At 41.7% G+C, this 17,891-nt stretch overlaps 1 protein-coding gene across 3 annotated transcripts in view; it reads right to left on the bottom strand.

Moving 5' to 3' along the window:
* Window positions 1–17,891, bottom strand: part of NTAN1 (N-terminal asparagine amidase) — a 371,301-nt gene that overhangs the window by 340,068 nt on the left and 13,342 nt on the right. For all 3 annotated transcript variants that reach the window (XM_044089177.1, XM_044089175.1, XM_044089176.1), the window contains exons 2-3: window positions 16,212–16,314; window positions 16,037–16,102 (exon numbers count right to left, since the gene is read on the bottom strand). In XM_044089177.1, the coding sequence (XP_043945112.1) occupies window positions 16,037–16,102; window positions 16,212–16,314 (169 nt within the window). The remainder of the gene's footprint in view (window positions 1–16,036; window positions 16,103–16,211; window positions 16,315–17,891) is intronic.

Genomic DNA, 17,891 nt, shown 5'->3' on the forward strand with positions numbered 1-17,891 from the left:
TTTAAAAAACCTTATATATGCTTACCCTGATTGTTTTAATTATTCTTCAAATAAACAAACACGGCAAAATTGGTTTCTGCTAGTTTACCCTACAGCTTCTTTATTGTTAAAAATTACAGAGATGAAATGATATGTAGGTTCACATAAATTACCTTCGAGTATCTCCAAAAGCTGCTGAAGATGATAGATTGTCTCCTGAGAAACAGATGTGAGTTAAGCCTTGCACACCTGCCTGCTTGGCCTTCACCCACCCCATGCAGCCTGTAAGTTTAACCTTACAAAAGAAAAATTATGTAGCTTAAATGCACTCAGATGTTGAGCTATTTAGTTATCCAATAAGGCATAAATAAGTACAGCAATGTTTTGGCAAAATGCTCTCTCCTCTGAAAAACCTTCTCTCAGCTTGAAGCAGAATGAATTATTTAACAGTTACCGTACTATGTCCAAGAATCACACAAAGGATCAAGAATGACTTATTTAATAGTTACCATACTATGTCGAAGAATCACGCAAAGGATCAAGAATGAATTATTTAATAGTTACCGTACTTTGTCCAAGAATCACACACAGGATCAAGAATGAATTATTTAATAGTTACCATACTATGTCCAAGAATCACACAAAGGATCAAGAATGAATTATTTAATAGTTACCGTACTATGTCCAAGAATCACACAAAGGATCAAGAATGAATTATTTAATAGTTACCGTACTATGTCCAAGAATAAGGATCGAGAATGAATTATTTAATAGTTACCGTACTATGTCCAAGAATCACACAAAGGATCAAGAATGAAATATTTAATAGTTACCATACTATGTCCAAGAATAAGGATCGAGAATGAATTATTTAATAGTTACCGTACTATGTCCAAGAATCACACAAAGGATCAAGAATGAAATATTTAATAGTCACCATACTATGTCCAAGAATCACACACAGGATCAAGAATGAATTATTTAATAGTTACCATACTATGTCCAAGAATCACACAAAGGATCAAGAATGACTTATTTAATAGTTACCGTACTATGTCCAAGAATCACACAAAGGATCAAGAATTAATTATTTAATAGTTACCGTACTATGTCCAAGAATCACACAAAGGATCAAGAATGAATTATTTAATAGTTACCGTACTATGTCCAAGAATCACACACAGGATCAAGAATGAATTATTTAATAGTCACCATACTATGTCCAAGAATCACACAAAGGATCAAGAATTATTTAATAGTTACCATACTATGTCCAAGAATCACACAACGGATCAAGAATGAATTATTTAATAGTTACCATACTATGTCCAAGAATCACACACAGGATCAAGAATGAATTATTTAATAGTCACCGTACTATGTCCAAGAATCACAAAATGGATCAAGAATGAATTATTTAATAGTTACCATACTATGTCCAAGAATCACACAGAGGATCAAGAATGAATTATTTAATAGTTACCGTACTATGTCCAAGAATCACACAACGGATCAAGAATTAATTATTTAATAGTTACCATACTATGTCCAAGAATCACACAACGGATCAAGAATGAATTATTTAAAAGTTACCGTACTATGTCCAAGAATCACACAGAGGATCAAGAATGAATTATTTAATAGTTACCATACTATGTCCAAGAATCACACAACGGATCAAGAATTAATTATTTAATAGTTACCATACTATGTCCAAGAATCACATACAGGATCAAGAATGAATTATTTAATAGTTACCGTACTATGTCCAAGAATCACACACAGGATCAAGAATGAATTATTTAATAGTTACCGTACTATGTCCAACAATCACACAAAGGATCAAGAATGAATTATTTAATAGTTACCATACTATGTCCAAGAGTCACACACAGGATCAAGAATGAAATATTTAATAGTTACCATACTATGTCCAAGAATCACACAGAGGATCAAGAATGAATTATTTAATAGTCACCATACTATGTCCAAGAGTCACACACAGGATCAAGAATGAATTATTTAAAAGTTACCGTACTATGTCCAAGAATTACACAAAGGATCAAGAATGAATACTCTGGAGACTGGAAAATTGAGATTAACTGGTCAAATTCAAAAAGGGAGTTTGCTTTCCTGGGCAGTATGGCAGGTCAGAAGTTGATAAATATAGAGGTACACATGGCACAGTCCCCTACAAGGGGGGAGGTACCCTAACACTCCGGCCAAGAAAACCTTAACTGGTATGCCTGAATTGTCTGTTCAGCTGGTCTCAATATAGTAGTCCTTGTAAAATTCAGTCTTTAATTTCCTGAACCACATCCGGGGTGTTCATATTTATATTTTGGATAAGCAGTTGAACTATAAACGTATTAATTTGTCGCAAAAGTCTTGGTTATAAGGGATACCCTTCTTCAATCAGGGCCAGGCAGAGAGACTCTAAAGTTACTTAACTGTAAAATAATTGACTTTACCCTTACATTGCAAAAAAGCAATAGAGAAAAGGCACCAGACTTTTGGAATACTGTCAAGGATAAGAAGTCTGCTACTTACGATAAGTGATCGGGCATGGCTAAATCTCCAAGTTTTAACTGATCTGAGCATTACTTTTGTCATGTAGTTAAAAAAAAAAGGATAAAAGACAGTAGAGGAGTAGAAAAAATGTAGTGCTTTGAGAAGTAGCAAAGGAGGGAAATAAAGAGCAGACAGAGTACGTGAAAAGAAGTGGAAAAGTGAAGTGAGAGTAGGCAATGGTGGATGTTAACTGGTGACGGAAATGTATCAGAGGAAGAACAGAGATGCAAGAATGATGCTAAAAGCAAGAGAAAAAGAAGATGAAAGAGTAGAGAGAAAGAGGACACATGTAGTTCAATCAAATGAGAATTTGAGTGGTGTTATAAGGAAGGTTAAAACCCTGACGTATTTGGGAGTGTTAACCCTCTTTCCATACAAAGCTTTATACAGTCAGATCGGTTCTTACTTCTGCAAACATATACTTCTCCCTGCTATTAGCAATGATAAATTAATACCCAAAACCATAAAACCAGTTGGAACAGCTTATTACAGAACCCAAAATATACACAGCTGTGACAATGTACCATACTGGCACAAAAACAAATAGCCACACAGCTGTGACAATGTACCATACTGGCACAAAAACAAATAGCCTTATCTGGCTAAATACAAACTTCTCTCAGGCAATCTAGTCATGTCAACCGACTTAAGATGGTTCAAATAAATATAAAAAGCAATATTAGAAAAACTTCCAAAAAGTGAGAAATAGTAAATCTATCAGAGATGTAACTAAAGCCATTCATTAAAGATCAACACATCTATAAAGGTGACCACATGCAAACAAGAGAGTCAACATCAAAAGGGCAGTAGAGGGAGCAGTCTATGTTGACAACATAATAAACTCCTCCAGCACTAAGCTGCAGCTGTCTCCAATGCCATAACGAGACTTGTTAATGCTCAAGTAAAATACAAGTTCTACCAAAAGTCTGAACGTTTACTGCACATACCTTCAGCCTACTCACTCAAATGGGCTACAAGATAGCATCCCAGTGTGGATTGTAGATGACAAAGTGAAAACAAATCACTACGATGACTTCAATTAACCTACATATAAGACAGGCAACAGGACTAAAGACACACTCAGCAATTATTTTGTTTCACAGAACTCGCTGCTGAAGAGCATCCAACACCTGTGAGTGAATCTTACTACTGAACCACAAAACGTCAAGTTAGCTGACATTATGGCAGAGGATCGGTGACCATGCACTACCATATGTCCAGACTATAGGCCATCCTCTTATATAAAATGCAGATTATTCGGTGTACCAAACGATCCTCAATGCAGTGATTAAAATAGTCATTAAGAAACTCAACACATGTACTATCTCCTTAAAACCACCCTGAGTAATTCTTTACAAAGAAGCTTGAGTGTGTAATTAATACCTTCCAAATTGCCAATGTAAAGTCAAGAGACCTGCCCCAGCTTGGCTCTCTCAAAGCATAGAGAGCTTAATGAGTAAAATGGACAAAGCATGGAGAAACTACAACAGTCATCTGAGACAAGTATCAGTCCGTTGGAAATAAATGTATCTGGATCACAGAATGAAAAAAATCAAATGTATGCAGATGTGGAATCCCACCACTAATGAATCAAACGAATTCTAAAGAGACAAAGACAACCTACTATGAAATAAGCAATGGGAAAATACCCCCACCCCCATGGACAGACTACCAAAAACTGTAACTGAGATACACTTCTCAGCTCAGCTGCAACCATCACAAATTCCTTTAGCGCCAACAATATTCTAAAGCAAACAGATTACCACCATCCTCTTCAATTTAAATGCCATCAGCATGAAGGACATCAACAAATTAATGCTTAAAGGTAGGGCAGTAGATTCTCAATCAGTGAGTTCATTGATAAAATAAATCTGGCAGTTGGTTCAGTGGGTTAAGGCTGTGAGATGTCATTCCTGTGGTACAAGGTTTGATTCCTTCAGGCCTCATTTGCCTACTGTGTGACCTTAAGCAAGTCACTAAAACAGACAATGCTTGGGGGCAACCGGCAATTTGGACCAGGTTGCTCAATGGTCCTCTGGACTGTAAGCCTATTAACTACCTATGAACCTTTAAGATTACTGGCATAAAATCCCTTAGGTACCAAAAAAGAATGACTAGAAGCCTTATCCCTATACTCTAAACAATAAATATAGCGACATGGATATCTATCCTGAGTATTCTGTGCCACTGAAAACGCCATTCTGATTTCTTACACCTTCATAGGATGAATGGCTGCATAAACATACAAAACAAGAGGCTGAACCTCAACCAAAGTACAAATAAGACATTTTGGAGGAACATGATGTTCATTATCTAATGATTGCTCCATGTCTATAACAAGTCGCCCCTGCATGTTAAGCAGAGTAACGTCTTTGCCTCCTTCAAGACTAACCTTGACAATTGGCAGGGTATGCACAAGTTCATCCTTTGCCTGATATTTTTTTCTGGAAATGGGGGTATATCTTTAAGGTATTACTTGACAAGGTACGCATGGTCTCCAGACTTACCTTTTAGTTCCTATCAGACAATGTTTCAAAGGGATACAGACTGACAAAAAAAATTAAAAAGCAGAAAAACAAATACTTACAAGTAGTCATCATAAAACAAAGGCAGTGCAAAATAGCAGGGGACAACTGAATAATGAAGAGGCAGAATGGTTAGGCCAAACAAAAGCTAAAGCAGAGGAGCACTTGGATAGTCTATGTGATTATACAAAAATGACAACAAAATCAGTGTTCTCTGATAAAATCTCTAGAAGTATAAAGTATCTGGCCCATAAGGCTCCTTATTGAAATGACACTTGAAATGCCAAGGGCCCAAAAAATAAAAAGAAAGACTGAAAACCCACAGAAGAGCGAATCTTGAGTAGTCAAAAAAATTAGAAATATGCATAATTCTGTTTAATGCAATTTTAAGGGGAAAAGAATAACATATTTGCAAAAGGGGCAATTTTTAGTAATAACATCAACAGAAGAGAAAGATGTTACATACCCATTAATAGACAGACCTCCTCCGGTTTTGAACAGTGATTGTAAATTATAACTGTTGATAAAACAGTTAAAGGTGGACAGCCAGCTGACCAACAAACAGGAGGGTTAGTATTGGGGAGTCCACCTCTACAAAGACAACAGCCACAAACGGAGTGCCTCAGGGATCGGTTCTGGGATCGCTCCTTTTTGGCATTTACTTCTCTGAAGGCAAAGCCAATGTCAATACCCTCTGGCTGAATAAATTTGCAGATGACTGTAAATTAGGAGCTGTCACTGAATCCCACTCCAACACAAATCTTCTTCAAAAAGGGCTGACATAGTCAACCAACTGGCGCCAGAGCCAAATGCCAAAAAATGCATAATAGTATCCTTCGGGAAGTCATTCACCCCTGGTAAACATCACATTGACAATACACTCCCTAAGACTTGACCCAGTAGCCAGGGACTTGGGGACACACATGGACAGTAATCTAGCCTTTGACCATCACATGTCTACAGTAATGATGAAATCATTCTATGCTGTGCAACTTACAATCCAAGGATGTCATTGTTCCACTATATTCAGTGTTTATCAGACCTATCATTGAGTACCATGCCCCCTTGGTATGTACCTAACTAGAAATAATTAACAACTGTAACATCCCCAAAGGTTCCTCACTAGAATAATACAGGGCATAACATGCAGATCACCTCAAGGCACTATCCCTGCATTCTCCGTCTCCTACAGGCTTTTGAGGGGAGACCTATGCCTGGCATATAAGGAATTGTCAGACCCCACACTGATGGACCTCCTGTATATCTGCAAAACAAACAGCACCAGAATTACCCATTCTAAAGACTTAAATATTGCCTGTGATATAAACAGGACCTGCTCAAGATACAGGTATGTATCCCAGAGCCTACCCCTTCTCTGGAACAAGCTCCCCATCCATGTGAAGCAGAGTTCCTCCCTAACCCAATTCAAGTGTAATTTGGACAACTGGAAGGGGAACAGGACATTAATTTCTGGTTTGGCACCTATGCCTCTAATGGACAGAGGCAGCCTATAAATGTTTCATCTCCCAAGCCCCTGCTCACACCTATCAAGGGTACCAGAACCTGTCAGAGATTTGGGATGCATAGCTGGGCTTGAAAAGGCCCTTGTGCTCATTAGCTTAGTAAACACCTATGAACCTGTAGATTGCTACCTAACTTGATAAACTTAGACTGGCATGGCTTTTGGTTTCATAGAGTAAGACAAACATTTGATAACATAAATAAACAACTTTATTAATACATAGTGCTGCAGTCAGTGGGTAGCAACTATTAATCAGGAGCCTGCATGCAGAAAAAGGCTACTGGCGGGGTGAGCAAGACTTGCATAAAGCACATGCTGTGTAAATTTGCCTTCCCTTATTGTCTAAATTGCTTTAATGATGGACATCAAAAACAAGATGAAGACTGCCTGAAAAATTAATACAGAAGGGGAACTCTCAGGGATGCATTTCTACCCTACTTTTTGTAGTACACTGAGAACCACTAGCAGTATATATAAGGTCATCCCAGCTCTTGCTTATATACAAAGGGGTTGCTAGGAGACTGGGACCATCTATTTTGGGCATGTTCAGAGTTGTAAATGTTCACAAGAGGTTCCCAAAAATAAATAAATAAATAAATGAATGAATGAATGAACAAACAAACAAACAAGCTGATGTATTCAATACTGGAATTAAGCTGTCTAAGAGATTATTACTGTTTTAAGCTACAAGTGAAATCCTGGAATATCCAAACATTAGCCTTGATGAGTCCAAGGCTGACAGTAGCAAAAATATAATCTAGGAATTTTTGTTTCTGAAATACAAAATGTTATTTTCAAGATGGAAGACATTTCTAAGTTAGAATGAAAGAGAGCGACTAGGACAGCATGACAAAATGTATATAAAAATGGTTATCCTGGTTACAATACAGGGTTAAGTAGCCAAGGACAATGGGAGTCTGCTTAAATAATCAGGATTCATGAAGTGAAACTTGTAGGTAGACAGAAAAAAGTTTCAGTGCTGACAAAAGGTCAAGAAGATATTATTCTTGTTCACATATAACAATTCATCAACATGTGATTTGTAACTAGGACAATAATTACATTTTATAAAAATGTTTGTTACTGCTTAATGCCTAAAAAGATGGATTATACTTATGAAAAATACAATGGATATGTTTTCATCTTGAACATGTAAAAAAATAAAGTTGTTAAGTTATTAATAAAAAAAAATACAATGGATATGTTTTCATCTTGAACATGTAAAAAATATAAAGTTGTTTAGTTATTAATAAAAAACAAAAAATGCCAAAAAGGCACAACCAAGCCAGAGTCTTCACTGCTTAACACCTTAATTTCTTGTGTTGGAGGCCCATGGAATATATACAAATGATCCCTTAAGGATATACCTGTGTTTCAGCTACATGGCCTCTGAGTGCCCATGACTTTTTACTTCTCAAGTCTATATAAATCCATTCAGGCCAATAAAGTCAAATGCCACAAGCTGCTGACATGCTTGTTTCAGACATTTTGACTTTGTCAGTACAACCTAAGCAGACTGTCTGGCTATAATTTAGAAATATAGAGCCTAAAATCAAACCTGATGCCCTTAAACATAAGGGTGCTTGCAAAATATCCATCAATGTTGTAAAATAGTACCTCCCTGGGTGCGCAGTAGCAAGACCTGCCTAAACCATGCCCAGCACCCCATGACGTGTATGAATAAAGAATGAATATTCATACTGAGGTCTTCACTAATTGCATGAATATTCATCAGGTATTCAGCATGTTAGCGCGAGGGGGCACTACAATTACCTAATATTAAAGAAACAGCACTATAACACCAAGTAATATATATTTTTTTATGTTTTTCCCCCTACACTCCCCCACACACCCACCGCAAAAAAGAAGTTATGTCTTACCATAACGTTCCATCCGAGTTGTTGATCTTCTTCCACAGTCATCACTGATGGGTTCGGTTCAGTGCCCTCAGAACCGAGTCGGCCTAATACCAAGCTAGCACGCACCAATACTTCTCAAGCTAAGCTGCTACTCACAATGCCCTTCTCCCCAGTTACATCAGATCGAGTTTGCATGTAACATATAAAAGAAACAGAAAGACAGAGGCCATCACTATGCAGAAACCCTGAAACACCACAAGGACCCAGAAGATCCGCCAGGAGCCTCTGGTGAGGGACAGTGGGAGGGTGTGATGACTGGAAGAAGATCAACAACTCAGATGGAATGTTATGGTAAGACATAACTTCTTTATCTGAAGTTGTTAATCTTCTTCCTATTCATCACTGATGGGACAGAATCCCAAGCTACTTGGAGAATCTGGGCGGCCCTTATGGAAGAACATTCCTGAGAACCATTGAGCCACAGGCCGCTCTTCCCTGGAGACCAGATCCTATTTGTAATGCTTAATGAAGGTATGGGGTTTAGCCCAAATGGCTGCTGCACAGATGTTGTCCATGGAAGCCCTGGAGTGGAAGGCAACATAAGAAGCTGCAATAGCCCTAGTGGAGTGAGCTTTGATTTGAGCAGGCTTGGGTTCATTCGTAAGAGAATACAAGAAGGTAATGCAATCTGAGCCATTTTGACAAAGAAGCTTTATATACAGTGCACCCCACTCTAGGACTAGAAAAAGAAATGAAAAGTTGGTCTGACTTGCGAAAGGACTTAGTTCTGTCCAGGAAGAAATGTAATTGTCTATGAACGTCCAATGAATGCAGGCTGTATTCTCCCTTGTTTGAATAATTTGGAAAAAATACAGGGAGCTCAATGGACTGGTTAATAGAGAAGTCGGAAACCACCTTGGGGAGAAAAGATGAATTAGTACGAAGTGATACTCTGTCCTTATGGAAGATCAGGCATGGGCTCTTGATGCATAAGGTTTGTAACTCAGATATTCGTCTGGCTGAAGTGACAGCCACCAAAAACAAAGATTTCCATGGCAGGAATTTTAGATCACATGTCGCAGCTGGCTCAAAGGGGGGTAGAGAAAGAGACTGGAGAACCCAGGAGAGATTCCATGCCTCCACATGCTGCCTGACAGGAGGTCTGCTATGGAAAATTCCCTGGAGAAAAGTCTTGCAAAGTCAGGTGGAAACAAGAGGGACTCCATTTGAACCACTATGGAAATTGCAAATAGCTGCTAAATGGACTCAAATGGTGGGAGCTGATGCCCCATTGTCAAACAACTCAGAAAGATAGTGAAGAATAGCAGCTGTAGGGGTTGAAAAAGGATTTAGCATCTGATTATGTAACCAGATAGCAAATCTTTTCCATTTGTCTCTGTAAAGTTTTCTGGTGGATGGTTTATGGGAGGCCAGAATAATATCTTGGACAGATGAGGAGAGGGTTTCCTGCCTGCCAACTAGTGAAAGTGGAGAAGCCAAGCTGTCAGCTTGAGAGTGGATAGATTTGGGTTAGTCAGCCCTTGTGGGTGAGATATTAGGTCCCGACAAGTGTCCAGGATCCAAGGAGATTGCAACAGGTGAGGTCGGAAGGGAAACCCACATTTAATGAGGCCAGAAAGGGGCAAGGAGGGTTACTTTGCATCTCAACTGAATAGCTTTCCTTAGAAATAGAGGTGTCAGAGGATAAGCATAGGAGACCCGTGGGCCAATCATGAGTCAGAGTGTCTCTCGGTGACTCCCCGTCTGGGGGAAAGAGAGCAAAGTAGCTGTTGCATTTTTTGTTTGAGGGAAAAGCGAAAAGATCCCAGTGAGGCTGACCCCCAATGGCTGAAGATTTCTGCCATCACGTTCGGGTTGAGAGACAACTCGTGTGAACGGAGGATGCATCTGCTCAGCCTGTCCGCAATCACGTTGGAGCTCCCCGGGATATGAATTGTGATTAGAAAGTGGTTGGAAGCTATCACCCAATGCCAAATTCTCATGGCCTCGCGGCATAGGGGGTAGGATTTTGTCCCTCCTGGTTTGTTTATGTACAAGACGATGGACATATTGTCCGACTGGATTGCAATCGTTCCCGGCGGAAGGAGCGGATGAAATGCCTGCAACACTAACAGCACCGTTCTTAACTCCAGGACATCGATATGCAAGCTGATCTCTAGGATAGACCACGTGCCTTGGACTGTCTTTCCCTGGAAGTGGCCCACCCACCATAACAGGGAAGTGTCCGTGGTCACCGTGGCACTGGGTTAGGGAGTCTGGAACGGGCGACACCAAAGATGTTCATCTGTTCTCATCCACCAGAGGAGATCTTGTTTGCAGGAGTTGGTGATGAGGATCTGTGAGCTCAGGGGATGAAGATTGGAAGCCCACTGGAACAAAAGGAGCCATTGTAGTAGTCTCATATGCAATCTGGTTAGGGGAACAATTGGGATGGCTGCCGCCATAGAACCCAGAGCCTGTAGAACTTCCCTTGCAGACACCTTCCTTCGACAGAGTAGCACTTGTACTTGTAACCTTAACCACTGAAGTCTGAGAGGAGGAAGAGAGACTTGGCTTGCTGAGTGTTGAATACTGCCCCTATAAATTCCAATTGCTGGGTGGGATGAAGGTTGGATTTTTCCCTGTGTATGGTGATGCCTAGGAACTCTGCTAGTGCTAGAGTGCAGTGGAGGGCCCTGACCAGTAGGCGCTTGGTGGGGGTGGAGAGGAGCCAATCATCTAGATATGGAAACACCTGGAATCCCTGAAGTCTCAGATAAGCTGTCACCACTGCTAGGCATTTTGTGAACACTCTGGGGGCCATCAAGAGACCGAATGGCAGGGCTCTGAATTGGTAATGACTGGCTCCCAGCTGGAAGCGAAGGAGACTCCTGGAGTGCTTGTCCGTTCTGATGTGGTAATACGAATCCTGAAGGTCTATCAAGCACATCCACACACCCTCCAGAAGAAATGGGAGAATGGATTGTATCGTGACCATGCAGAATTTGGTCTGAATTACTGACTTGTTTAGTTGGCTGAGATCCAGAATGGGTCTCCAGTCCCCGGTCTTTTTTGGCACCAAAAAGAATCTGGAGTAAAACCAGGATCTGCACTGGTCTGGGGGGACTTGTTGGATAACTCGTTTTATACACAGCTTTGCTATTTCTGAAGCTGCCTCTTCCCTTTGACTGGGTGGAACATCGGGAAGGGATTTTGGAGGTCTTGGATAAGAGATTAGAAGGATGTAGCAACCTCTGGAAATTATTCTCTGTACCCACTAATCATTTGTAATAGAGTGCCAGGCAGCTTGTTACAGAGAGAAATGAGCCCCGACTGTTTCCAGAGTTAAGCAATCGGGCAACGCTTCAGCAGCGCTGATATGGTCGTCCGGAAAAAGAATCCCTGGAGTCCTGATTTCGGGAACCCACTCTGCCCCGAAAGGGGCATGTTCTATTATTGGAACCACCCTCTGCTTCTGGGGGAGTCCTCACCACGTGCGCTATGGAAAGGGCCTTGAGATTGTTTGTGCCACATCTTTCCACTCCTCTGGTTCCTGGAAAAGGAGCTCTGAGGCTTGGAAAAACGTAGGCCAACGGCAGACAAGGTTTTTCCATCCTGCTTGCACCTGGCTAATGTGTCCTTCACTTTAGAACCAAACAAAGCTGACGGTTCAATAGGGGCATTTAAAAAGGAAGACTTGAAGGAGTCTGTGAGGTCACAAATGCGCATCCAGGTGTGGCGTCTCATAACTACGCTTGCACCCACAGCTCTAGCCGCCCTTTCGGTTGCGTGGGACAGCAACCTCATGGACGAGTTGACAATTGACTCTAGGGTGGCAAGTTGGGAAGCAACGTTATCACGTGCCATGTCCAAAACTTGACCAGTGAGTGTTCCAGAGTGTTCAGTGATGAGATCTCTTTGGAGCCTCGTAAAATGTGCCAAAAAGTTCAGAGACCTAACAGCAAAGGTCGCTGAAGCAAAAACTCACTTCTCTAATCTGTCTACCGCCCGGGACTCTCTGTTGGGTGGATGGACAGCAGGACTTTCCTCCACAAGGTCCTTTTTCGTGGCAGTCGCCACCACCATAGTGTCTACTGGTAAACCTCTAGACCAATGGGGCTGATCCTCTGGAGGGGAGTATTTTGTCTGATCTCCTGGGAATGCCCTCGATGGTATCAGGGTTCTTCCATGCCCGCTGCACAATGAGCTTGACTAACTCATCGGCAGGGGGGGGTCACCCAAGAAGTAGAGGGCCGAGAGCAGAAGACCTGCAGGAATACGGATTCATCCGACAAAGGGTTGGAGGGCTTCCAGTCACCCTTCTGCCTCAGAATTTCCAAGATGTCGCCAAAGGAGACATCATCAGGGGGTGACCGTGGGGACCCTTCCCCATCATCGTAGTCCATATCTTCATTAAGGGACTCCTTCGAGGAGTCCATGTGTTTCCTCTTACACATCCGTTTCCGAAGGGGTTCTTCAGTGGAAGCATCCGAAGAAGACTCAGAAAGGGGGTTACCCTGTACAAGGGTTTCCTGGGGCTTGTGCTCTCGTTGTCTGAGGGGGTGGCCTGTGATAGCTGCAGCTCAGAAGAAGCGAGGGGAAGGTCTGACATAGGAGGATTGCTTCCCAAAGCAAGCACCCTCTCCATCACCCAGAAGGCAGGTCCACCTGAAGAGGGATGGGAGCCCGGAACCAAGGAAGACACCCCGCTCCACGCAGCCCACTCAAGGGGGACAGAGTCTCAAGCAAAGCTGGGACAGGGGTCACCCTCGGATCCGAAGACAGAGCTGGCGAAACAACCGGAGCCATACCCGGAACCGAGGGATCCACCCCGCAAGCATGAGATTGAGGAAGGGTTGGTTCTGACAGAACAGACACCCAAAGGAGCCTCAAAGCCTTAGACAAGGTCACTGTCGGTGCCAAGGAAAGGAGTCATCCTCCTGCAGATGTTGGAGCTATGGGCCTCGGAACCGAAGGGTCCAAGGGAGGAGAATACAACGGAGTTGCAGAAGTAATGGACCCAAAGTCCGGAGTGGGGTGGGTTCTGGGAAAATTTGTGATCCCCCTGGCTGTCAGCAGCTGATCAAAGAGACGCACCACATCCAACTCAGATAGGCTCCTGGTGGACCTTACCGACACACCTGAGGGGGAGTCAGGTTGGTCCAAAAAGGGCCTAAAGGCTTGTCCAGCAAACGGATCCAAGGACAGGGCGTTCCGGGTCCGTGGTGAAGTAAAAGGTCGGCACTGAGGATTCCAGTTTTGAAACAAGCAAAAGAGGGATTATCAGTGCCGAGAGCGGGCTCGGAGCTGAAGTAATAGCCAAAGTGGAAGTCATTATCAGCTCCGAAGAGGTTGTTGGTATAGACGATCTCGGAACAGAGATGGGGGGACGTCGGTGCCAAGGTAATGGCAGACAAAATGGTCAGAGCCGAAACCACGGTAGGAACTCTAACCATTGGTTCCAACTGTGGTGCCAACAAGGAAGTCATGACAATCTCCGTAGGCGCCACTGGAGCCGAGCTCGGAGCAGAGGTGGTCGGAACCAAGGAGGCAATCCTGTGCTTCATGGAAGTCCTATGGGCCTTATGCTCCCCTATCACTGGCCGGTGAAGAGTGGTCAGAACGAGGACTTTGTTGTCCATAGATGGAGGGGTTGAGACTGCTGACGCAGAAATAGCCTCAGAAAAAGGAGAAGGAAGCAGGCCTTTGAGATTTAGTTTATTCGTTCTTTCATTCAACGTACACTGACTGAAACTGGCACAAATGTCACAGGGAGGTTTCACAGATAAGTGTGGAAACCCCAAACAGTATACACATTCCTCATGTAGATCACTATTTGGGAGGTTACCATTGCAGGAAGAGCAATGCTTAAACCCCGAAGTCCCTTTCTTTTCAGACATACCACAATAAAACAACACAACAACAAACTAGAGTAGGAAAAAAAGGAAAGAGAGAGAGGAAATACCAACAATGGTATTCAGAATGCCACAAGGGTAAAAAGGGCGCTTACCAACAATGGTAGAAGAAAAAGGGACACCTTTGGGTAGAGATGAATAAGATATCAAGAAATCGAAGAGTTTGAGAGGAAAAAACTCACAAAATGCTATAAATTTTGAAAAAAGCAATACTTAGCTGGAGAGCTCAGTGAAATGCTGCTATATGGCTGCGCGGCAAACGAGATCTGAGGTAACTGGGAGAAGGGCATTGTGGGTAGCAGCTTAGCTCAAGTGTTTTTGGTGCACGCGAGCTTGGTATTAGGCTGACTCGGTTCAGAGGGCTAGGAACCGAACCCATCAGTGATGAAGAGGAAGAAGACTAACATCTTCAAATTTAAATATACCAAACTCCAAGATCGCACTACAGTGAAGAAAAGGATACATTTCCCATTCTGCTCTGTACAGTAGCCAACATGTGCATGATGTCACTGTCAAATTTGCATGGCAGTCAATCATGCATCATTTGCATACGACATCACAGCCATTTGGCATATCAATCACACAAGACATGACCACTTTTACACAGACCGACCAGGGAGGTACTGTTCTACAACAATGCCAAACATCCCAAACAATATCCAAACCAAAGGGTAAAAGGGTCAACCAGACAAAGCAATAAGTAAAACCGGCAAGAAAGACCCATCCAAGCAAGAGTCTTCACTGTGTAATACCTTTAACCTCCTGTAGTAGAGGTCAAGGCTTACCCACAACCACCTTTGTAAATTCTAGGCCCAGCTCTAGTAATCTCTGAGTTTACAGAATCAAGAGTTAGCCAAGTTTTAATATGACTCAGGATATTTGGTTAATAATGGCCGCTCTAGCCAAGAAGCAGGTACGTGTTATTTGTAATACTCATAACACTGATATGTGCCAATTTTAATCTGTTATATTTTGAGCAAAGGCAAAAATTATGGCAGATCTCTTCATACTGGGTTTGTTACTTATATCCCCCCTCTTCTGGGTTATTTTAGAAATTTACATCAAAATCAAATTATTTTTAAATATTTTATGAAAAAATGAAGAGAAAATCCTGAGACAAAAAACTTATACGAGTTTTAATTACTCAATGAAAACAAAATTTTTACCACTGATAACATGCTGACATTTTTAGTTCACATTTTCATCACAACTATTTTATTATGGCAACTCATGATTTTGACAGAAAATGTCAATTCAGGAATATGAACATCTGCTTTGTATTCTAGTGTTATGCAGGGTAAACATTACACATTAAAATGTGCTTTTAAAATATTAACAGTTCATCATAAAATATTTACAAGCTTAATTGACAACTTTCAAAATTCATAATGTTTAGTGTTTATCTTTAGAAATAAAATGTGTTTGGCAGAGGCCATGGTGGGAGTAGGAGTGCACTGATATCGGCCATGGTGGGAGTAGGAGTGCACTGATATCTGGATTTTTGTAACAGAAACCATCTGAGGTACCCTTTGCATTGTGAAAGCCTATTGTATGACATTTGTCCTTCACAAAATGCAGCACAATTACATGTTAACAGAAATACTGCTACACAAAACCTGCTTCTGCAGATACTCATTTATGTGTAACAAAACTGATAAACAGTACCTGTGTGTCGCAGCACTGCTAGATGACATGTAGTTGCATCATCAGATCCTAGGATGGACACTGAATCTGTTTAAAAATACAGGAAGAGGGCAGTTTAAAAATACAGGAAGAGGACAGTTTATCAGCAGCCAACACCACAAACCAGTACTTGAAAGACAGTAAAAGGATACTCTACCATCTGCAGGTACTGTCACTGCAAACTCTCTCTGGTGGACATAGAATCCAACCTTTGGATCCACGGTCCGTACAGTCTGACCAGTAAGGGCTTTAGCACTTTCCTGTAAATAGATGAGGCATTACATTATTTAAATTAATCCAAATTACTGCCAGTTACACTCTGGAATATTACATAAATAAGTACATTAAAATTAAACGTGCCAATATGCCATAAAATGAACATTAATTACACACATTTCAGAATGATGATTCTAACAAAGCCAAAGGGCGGCACAGTAGCGCAGTGAATAGACTTCTCACTTCACAGCAAGGGGTTCTCCAGTTCAATCCACAGGTGAGGTGTATTCTGTGTGGAGTCAGCATGTCCTCCCTGTGTTTGTGTGGGTTTCTTCTGGGTGCTCCTGTTTCCTCCCACATTCCAAACACATTCAGTAGGTGGATTAGACACTCTAAATTGCCCACAGGTGTGAGTGTGTGTACAAGTGAGTGGCATGGATGAACTACCACAGAAGAGCTAGCCACCCGGTGGTGTAAACCTTGGCTCTAGATGACAGTCATTGTCGAAGTGACACCCCGAACCCATGTGCAAAAATGGGAAAAGGGTGTTCTGGATGGATGGGTTTCCAACATACCTGGCTCTCCATTTCTTCAATCTTAGCATGAAAGATTCACTGATGATTTTATAATTAATGACTCAAGGCACTAAAAACAGCTACTACTATTTTTAACTCCATTTCAAGGTATCCCCATGGATCCCACTCCAGAATGTATAATACTGACCTCCTAAACCTGATGCGGTCATGTTTGTTAAAATCATGAAGTTCTATGAACTACCCCAACAACTGCCTCAACAGAAATGTGATAGATGAGTGAGGCAGATAACCATTCCACAAACAAACTGTGATTATTGTGTTTGTGTACAAAGGCTGCCTCCATGGCACAGAGGGATGGAGCTGTGACTGCAATCCGGGCAAAAAAGCTTTAATTAGTGTCTCTTGAGGAATCAGGCAGGGACAGACAGAAGTGAAATGGTGCAGCCTGCTCACCTCTCCTGGTGCCAGACGGGAAAGCCTGTATACAGTCAGGGGCACAGAGGCAAGGTGCAACTTTCCTGAAGAAGACCAAGGAAGCTACCTCTCATGCTTGACAGTCAGAAAGAAGGACTGCTTGATGAAAATTTCCTTACAGAAGTCAAGGAATACTCTTCATAAATGGCCCACTGCAAGCCCCTCCCCTTTTACAGCTGAGTTAACATTGGGATGTCAGCCCACAAAGCAAAAATCCTTGAACTATCCCCAATAGTGGTATAAATAGTGGTGTCTCTCAGGTGACTCTTGCCCTTGGTGAAGAGGGAATAATTGATCATAAGCAGAAACAAATGAGCAAAAAAAAAGGCATCCATCAATGGAGCTATGCAGATTTCCCTTAAAAAAAATTAAACTTTCAGCACACTGCTCAAGAATGCACAGTGCCATACGATTCTACTAATGCAGTCAGGACAACAAACCATACTCCAGTATTCAAATTTCATAAGTAGAAAAGTTAACTTTGTTCTGAAACATTCATCTTATGAAGAAGACTCTGACTTATTTCCCAAGGGGTGGGGGAGAGCAGGCACCAAATAAGGTGGAAACAAATGAAAGTCCCACAGAAAATGCACGAGACCCACCAAAAAAAG

Source organism: Protopterus annectens, chromosome 12.part0, assembly GCF_019279795.1.
Source record: "Protopterus annectens isolate FY-2018-M chromosome 12.part0, PAN1.0, whole genome shotgun sequence".
Lineage (NCBI taxonomy): Eukaryota > Metazoa > Chordata > Ceratodontiformes > Protopteridae > Protopterus > Protopterus annectens.